This window comes from Seriola lalandi, unplaced genomic scaffold, assembly GCF_002814215.2.
Source record: "Seriola lalandi dorsalis isolate HSWRI2012SDOR001 ecotype SW California unplaced genomic scaffold, Sedor1 jcf7180002054885, whole genome shotgun sequence".
Classification (NCBI taxonomy): domain Eukaryota; kingdom Metazoa; phylum Chordata; class Actinopteri; order Carangiformes; family Carangidae; genus Seriola; species Seriola lalandi.
This window is the reverse complement of record NW_019525437.1, coordinates 5,070,682-5,078,760: the sequence shown is the minus strand read 5'-3', so window position 1 is coordinate 5,078,760 and position 8,079 is coordinate 5,070,682. Positions and strand designations below refer to the sequence as shown.

The 8,079-nt window shown below is 38.2% G+C and overlaps 1 protein-coding gene across 4 annotated transcripts in view; it reads right to left on the bottom strand.

Moving 5' to 3' along the window:
• Positions 1 to 4,589: 4,589 nt before the first annotated feature.
• pde4dip (phosphodiesterase 4D interacting protein) overlaps positions 4,590 to 8,079 on the bottom strand; it is a 36,634-nt gene continuing 33,144 nt past the window's right edge. For all 4 annotated transcript variants that reach the window (XM_023428797.2, XM_023428800.2, XM_023428798.2 and 1 more), the window contains one exon: positions 4,590 to 6,959. In XM_023428797.2, coding sequence (XP_023284565.1) covers positions 6,808 to 6,959 — 152 coding nt within the window. In that variant the 3' untranslated portion in view covers positions 4,590 to 6,807. The remainder of the gene's footprint in view (positions 6,960 to 8,079) is intronic.

Here is an 8,079-nt window from a genome sequence, read left to right as displayed (position 1 = left end):
TACTCCGTTTACTTTAATGATATAGGAATTTAATTTGTGGCTTAATCTCCATATCTTGGGGTTCCCTCGGTTGCCTAGTGACCCAAAATTTGATACTTATTGTTATCACTTTGATGTAGGGTGATGGTATAGACACTAAATCAATCTCGAAATAATTCTATTTTTGATTTGGTATATATACCCTCAAATGTACACATCCACCTTTGTCATGGTGTCAGTAATTTTACTGAAAAGAGTCAGTAGCGAGTAAAGTATATAGGCTTACTCTACATATACAACTATAAAACCTATGAAGGAACTATTAAAAACGATTCAATCAAATGAATGTTTTCTTATTGTCTTTGGTATTCATGTCACATACAGATGCAATGATGATTGCTGGGTAATGTGTGCATATTGTTGCCCAATCTTAAGTCTCTATTTGATCATGTGACAAGATGGCAAGTCTCCGGCTAGGTGAAACGCAAAATCTGTCAAGACTGACAAGCTAAGCACACCTGCAAGGCAAGCCAAGTGAGCAGTCATGCCACTTAAACACAAAAGTAGTTGCAAGAAAAGACAGGAGAGACAAGAATAGGAGGAGAAGGTTGCAAAGCTCCCTAAATTAGATTCGTTTGTTGTTTTTTTCAAACACTCGCCAGCCCACGGGCAAGTCCCCTCCTAGCAGCAACAGTACATCCGTCCAGTTTGCCTCAGCATCTACGCTTCCCTCAGTGGTGTGTCAAAAAACATGCTGCAGGTAACTTTAGAGGCACGCTAGCTAACATCAGTCTAAATAATCATCTTTTGTCGGTAAACTGTGTGCATGCCGCTGTAGCTGGCCAGTTTTCGGGACATGGTGTTGTATGTTGATAAGTAGGCTAATCCAGTTCTATCTTATTTATTATAATCTCTTGCCTCTGTGTCGAAGAGGAATGCGGTTGCCTGATTCGTGAGGTTATTGTACTAAAAATGCCCGAAAAAAATCTGAGGTCATTTCAGCACCACAGTGAAATGGACAGCTCCCCTGCACTCAGGTGCTTGTTGTCACTTTCAGAATATTGACTGTCACAGCACTATCCATGGTTCTGATAACTTTCTCTTTGACTTCTGTACTTTGCAAACACAATAGTCTAGGTAACGCTTTCCGACTGTAAAGTCCGACACGTGGTTGGTACTTTATATATATGCCTAATTTTGTGTGCATATGTAAGTGTGCATATGAGTGTGCCTTTGTAACCGAGGAGCCCAAGGGCCCGTCATAATAGCCTGCACTGGGGTCCGTAGTTACTAACTTACGCTACGCTCTCTCTCCATGATTCTTGCGGGTTTACTATCTAAAGGGCAAAATGTCGAATTTGAAAACTTTGTAATAACATTTGTTTTTTGTTTTTTGGTTTATTTTCTTTCACTACCTGCAAAACCTTCATGTGCATCACTCCGCCAAAGGAAAAAAAGGAAAACGTATGCACATGAAGCCTGATGACACTCTGGTCACACGGATCTTGTAGTCATTGTAATGTTAAGTCCTTGACATTCATTAATTTCAGTTCCGTTATATTGGATGGTGTGTACGCAGATGAAGATTTTATTCGCCACTTGTTTTAACGCATTTCAAAGCAAAATCGGCGTCAAACATTTTCAGTGAAACGTGCACAGCTGAGTTCATGATGGTGGTCGACTGGAACCTGCACACGCCTTTAACTTTAAATAGGGCGCTAGCTGCTGTGAAATAACATCAGATCATGTCAGAATAAGCTACATAACAAAGTTATAGCGTCTATCACAGCCATATTCTTATTTACCTGATCTTCCTCCCGCAGTGACGGAAGCTCACACACACTCTGTTGGAGTGTTGGGGGAAAAAAAGCGAACGTTAAAGAGAGGCAAAAACAACACGAACAAAAAAAACTACTAAAAGTCCCGACGGAAGGGAAACCCCGGGACTGGTTCTGCGTGAAGGTAGAAGTTGTGCACGTCTCATTTATACAGAACAGACTGTGGGCAGTGGGTGGGACGCGTGACTGAGCGATAAGTCAGTGACTGCAGTCACAAAACTCCCATTATACTGTCGACTGAAAAAGAAAAGGCAGCCTATACATTGCTGTGAAAATACGTGTTTAAGCCCTTTTTATGTTTAATGACAGCACTTGAAAAATTAAGGGAAGACTGTGGTTATGGTTTTAAAAGGCACAAACTCTGATCTCCCACATTAAAGTTGGATCAACTGCATTCCCATCACCCTGACCTCCCCAGAGTGGACTTCTTCCTGCAGTGCCACCATATGCTGACATGGGGTATAAATCATGTCCAGTGTCAAACAAAATCCATTACCAGATATATTACATTAGTGGTATTTCTCCATAGGTTAATGAAATTATTAGAAAATTAAACCAACAACCAAACTAAGTGCTGTCTAAGACACACCTGGTAGACAAGTGCACAGGCAAATCAATAAATCATGCAAAATTGAGAACTGAATAAATACAGTGACTCAATCTGATGAAAGGCTGTGAAACATTGAATTTTAGTGCTATTTGTTTAAGTGCTGGGGGGCACCTGTGACGCCTAAGTTTCCACTGTTCCTACAGTGGCAAGTTTAAATACATTAGTCACCTATAACTGACCACATGATCAAACGCTAGATTGACTTTATAAATAGTTCATACAGCAAGAAGAGGAAGCTGCCTGGCCATCTGAGAAGCAAGGACACCAAGGGCACTGTAGAGAAAATGGTTGCAACTTTCTACAGTGAGAGACGCAACATAATGAGTGGAACAGAAAGCCCTGATCTGCTAAGAGAGTGGCCATATCGGATTTGGCTCTCTTCAAATAACTCACAGGTATGACTGTTGACAGAAGACCTCTGTCAAGTAGTAAATGTGGAAGAGTTGTTTCATATGTCATGCCCTGAGAGAAGAAGGACATCCTAGCAGACATGGAAATCACCAATGTGAAGCATCTGGATGCTGATCTTGCCAGATGTGTCATGCTGTTTTCGAACCATCTCAATGAAGAGCAGGGCAAACAATTACAAAGTATTTGAACTTCGATTGGATTATTCGAAATGAGAATATTCGACTCCCTCACTTGGAGAAAAAAGTGGCAGAGCATTGTTCCACTTATGCATTTGTAGTAAATTCAGCGCTGACAGTGTACATGAATTATTCTGTCAAAATGTCCTGTCTGCCCAGATCTCATAGCTACGGGGTTTAGAGTTGTATTACAGACACCAGAGAAAGATAAAGTGGATTTCATAGTTTATAATGGAATCAAATTGGGAGAAGACAGGAATATGAATTTACTTTTACTGGTCTTCAGATTTCATAAACAAAATACATTTTCACAGCTGCCGTATTAAAAATACACTGTGAGTCTTCACTTCTGAGTCAAGTGAAAATGAATCCTCAGGCATTTCTATGTTTTAATTTTTTTTTTTTTTTTTTTTTTTTTATGGAAAAGCTCAAGGAACAATTAATTCAAAACAGGCAGTCAAACATCACTTTAAAATTTTAATCAAAGCCTGGAATCTTATTGTCTCATTATTTGAGTATTTCCTGTGGTTTCTGGTGTTGCAGATTTCTCATTTAACCCACCAGGACTGCTCGCTAGCAATGACTCAACTAACTAAGATTTTAAATAGTGAATGAACTTTAGCATTCGTCACAGACAGGTATAGCTTGGCAACCACTCAAAACATGAAAAAACATGATAAAAACATGATAAAAATGGTTGATTCAAGGCGTCCTTTGGACTCCAGCGCTCTCTGTTACATAACCACCGTCCTATAGCCTATATCCCACTATAGAAGGTCGCCTTCCCTTTTCCTGTCACCCTGACACATGAGTTTTTAATAGTTTACACCTAATTGATGATCAGTACCACATACACATTTTGGTTGGTACCATAAACTTGATGTTTGATTCATGCTTTAATTATTTTATCTGTGCATTTTTAAGTGCAAAGAGAACAATGCAAACAAGCTTAACTCCTGACTTTTAATGACTTTTGTGTGTATGTGTGTGACACCATGTGTGTTTGTGTGTGTATATTTGTGGTTATGAGTGTCACAGCAAGTAAACATAATGTCAGCCAGCAATAATGTCTGTGATGTCATCCACTCTAGCTGCGAACTTTCCGCCACATACACACTAATGTAAAAATCTGAAAAGGTTCTGAACATTTTGACTTTTGAATGGAGTTTCTATCTGAAAATATGAAAGTGTAGAAAGGGTGGAAAATGCATGAAAAGTTGTGGAAAACTGGAGATTCCTACCATTCATCTTAATGGAAAAAAATGTCAGAACGTTGAATATTTTGGAAAATATGAAATATATAAAAAAACTGAATACATCTGATAATCATAGTCCTTATTGAGTTGAACATTTTAATGTTTGAATGGAGTTTCTATGTTGAAGCATCAAGGAGATACGATTCAAAAAACATTGGAGTAATAAAACGTTTTTGAAGTGAAGAAGAATAGTCCCACCTAATAAAATAATTCAGCATTCTCTGCAGGCTGTAATGTAAACAGTGGTGCTGATGCTACTGTATTTTAAGTTTAATACAGTTGATCAGAAAAAAAAAAAAGACAACAAAACAAAGCAAAGTTCTTTAATCCCCTTTTATTGAAAAGGTTCTTTTTTTCTTTTAAACCGAAATCATTTTTAATAAAGAGAACATGCATAAAAATACATCTCTTCTCTCACAGCAACAGAAAACTTGCATTGATGTACACACTCCCTTTAATATTTACATACATGAGTTGTGGTTCCTAAAGCCACAAAGACACTAAGAAAGACACAAAGTCTGACCTTTGACCTGTGGGGATTTACACAAAAGAATATTTAAACTTTAGAATTTTACACCTGATTTGATAACACACGTTGTTCACTTTAGTTGATCTTATTGCTGATAAATAAATCATTACAGTGCTTTTTGCCTTTTTTCTTGTTTTATATAAAACTCTGATTCATATTAAGCCAAAAAAATGTGAGGGCCACTAAACTGCTTCAACCTGATTGTCAAGAGACTGAACATGTTCATCCAAAAGTCCATTTGTTTAAATCAGTTCAGCTTCAGAGCTAAAACAGATGACATGGCACTTTAATACCCAGGCCTCATACATAAAAAAAAAAGCAACCACAAAGGCCAGTATTGCACAGGAACCCCAAAAATTGCATATTTCAGTAAAAGTATTCGAGGGCAGTGAAGCCACAGTTCATGCACAAAAAGAAACAGGTCATTTAATATACAGGGAAATGAAGTTTAACTAAGAAAATGAATAAAACTTTTAGAAGCCAGTGTGAAAAACCCAAAGTTCATTTGCACAGTGAGCGAGTGTTTTTTACTCTTGATGATTTTTTATTTTTTTTGATTGTCATCTTGAGGGAAATTCAACAATAAAAAGATTCACAAATTTAGAAAAAAGAAAGAACAATAACACCTAAAGGATAAAATAAAATAAAAAGTGTGGTCCATTTTTGTAGTTACAAAAAATGAAATGTAATCTCTTGGACCATGCCCCAAAAAATGAATTTCTTTCCATGTGTTTACAGATTGTCTGACAGGTCACTGAAGGCAGCAGCTTGGCGACTCCAGTCTGTAACATGTGCTTGTTTTTTATTCACACTGGTTTACTAAGATGCTGCTCGTCACAGCAGCTTCATCAGAAGGCTTTCCAACACTGGAGGTTAGTGTTTCAGCAGGAAAAACTGGGTTGGACCCTTTTTTAAAAAAAAAAAAAAAAAGAAAAAAAATCTTGAGAGAAGCGACTCCATATTTAACAGTAATACTCTGGAGTCTGAGGACCATTAAAAATCCTAAATTGGTGTTTTATGTGACAGTAAACGTGACAGAACATCATCTACCAGCTATATGACCAAACTGTCTATTGGTAGTTCTATGCTGTTTTTCCTCATATCAGTAGTCGGCCATTTTTATGACATTATTAGTACAATTAGGACAAAACAAAAACATATCTACTGTAACTGTACCGTCAGAGAGTATGGCTTTGTTTCCACAAGCTGCTCACACCACATGCAACTATTCTACACACTACCTACAAATACAAGCTTCAACAGAAGCTGAGAGGAAGCACTTTGCTGTTTGGTTTTGGCTTTTTTAAAGCCTCCTTTTTTTTTCCCTGCTGGCATCAGGTGGGTTTTTGTTTTTTGGATCCCTGCTGAAGAACAAGGCTGAAGCTGGATTCTGATTGGTAGCCACTGGTTTGCAAGTGTATTGGAAACATAAGGGAGAAATTCTCTTTTTATGTTGTTTTTAAACTGTCAATGTCAAATAGGAAGTAGATGTCATATAAAAAGAGGGTTTTAAACCCAGTTGTTTAAAAATATTTTATTGCCTAGACCTCACGAGACCAGGTCTACATCAAAAAACCTGGATTAAATTGCCCATAAGAGCCCGAACAGTGTTTTAAACCTGGTCTTCATAATTGTAGAATTTTCTTTTTTGTGTGAAAATGGGAAAAATCAGAAGTCAACTTCAGCCGAACTCAAACTGGTCTCATATAAATGAGAAAAAAACTTCAGTTGACGGCCTCAACAAAACACCTACACACATTACACCAATAATAAACCAATTCTAATCATTCACATTGATAAACCATCATCAACCAGCAGAAATCTAACGACACAAACGCCCATCAACGACTCAGACACTCGTCACTCAACTGAAATGTTTCCCCAGCCAATAAGAGAGCCAGCATTTCCTGCATGTTCTGTTTGAATAGGACATGATGATAATGATGATGATGATGATGATGATGATGGTGATGATGGTGATGATCATGAGGAACTCTGAGCTGGTGCACTACAGGAAGGCTGCCTGCAGGGGGCGCTGGTGGTGAGCAGGTGCCTGGACAGCAGAGGAGGAGGGGGAGGCGGAGGAGGAGGAGGTTTGGGGCATCATGACACTCCAACTAGGAGAGAAGGCGAGCTCATAGAAGCCTCCTCTGTTTTCACCTGGAAGAGAAGATATTCAGAGTTTAGCTTTAGGTTATTTCTGCAGAACTTCGTACATGTCGTGGTAGAAAATAATGGATAAAATGTTCCTTCAAATTAGTCGTTTCTACCCTTAAAAACTGAAATAATTCCTTGTCACCTACACTCTCTCTTTCAGCAGTTTGTTTTCTTAAATAATCCCTAACAAAACACGTTTTACAGATAGTTTTGTCACAAAAAATTCAGTTTATACAATCTCAACTTTAAGGTTGTGCAGTGTTTTTTCTCTACAGATTAAAAAGGAGAAGAGAACCTGCAGAGAAGGATGGAAAAAGTTGAAGAAGAGGGAGGGGCTAATTAAATTATTTGATGCACAATTTAATCAAATTAAATGATGTGACTCTTGGCTCAGTGTACACGTTACTCAACTGAGGGAACTAACATTGACTGATTCAAAGGGAATGTAATCTGAGAAGACATTTTCAGACTCGGTGAGTAAGATGATGAAGAAAGTGATGAAGGAGTCAAGTGAGCTGCTCACATTCCCTGTGAGTAAAATATGAAACTTCACACTGCAATGTCTATCAATCCACACCATGCTAAAAAAATGATCTCCAGTGTAAATGGACCTTGAGCAGTTTTAACCACAGTCTCATGCTCCTCCTCTTGCATGCACTACACATCTAGCTCTGCAGCCAGGCTGTGCACACCATGACCGGATGCAAGTGTTAGTACAACACAACAGAGACTTTGTGAATGAAATCATTCCTCCATAGAGCCAAAAAAGGTGACTTTAACACTTAGTTTTTAAATATTTTTCATTATTGAAAGCAAGAAAAGGGTATCTGCTGATGTATTAGAGATGCTACTTTAGCCTCAAAGCCTCGGAGTGTGTTCGACAGCTGAGCCAACAGAAACAGAAGCATTAAGTAAGTAAAGACCACAGCTTTTAGCAGCTAACCTGGCAGATGTAGATATTTCTTTTTAAGCTGCTCGTTATGTTACAGTTGATTAATTATCTATCCTGAAAGCTGACATTAGCTGTGCACCTTTTCTCTGGCTGATGTTCTTTTGATGGCACAAGATGCAACACAATGCATGTGTCCCAGTTTGTAGATATGGCGACATTAGCTAAAAGCTA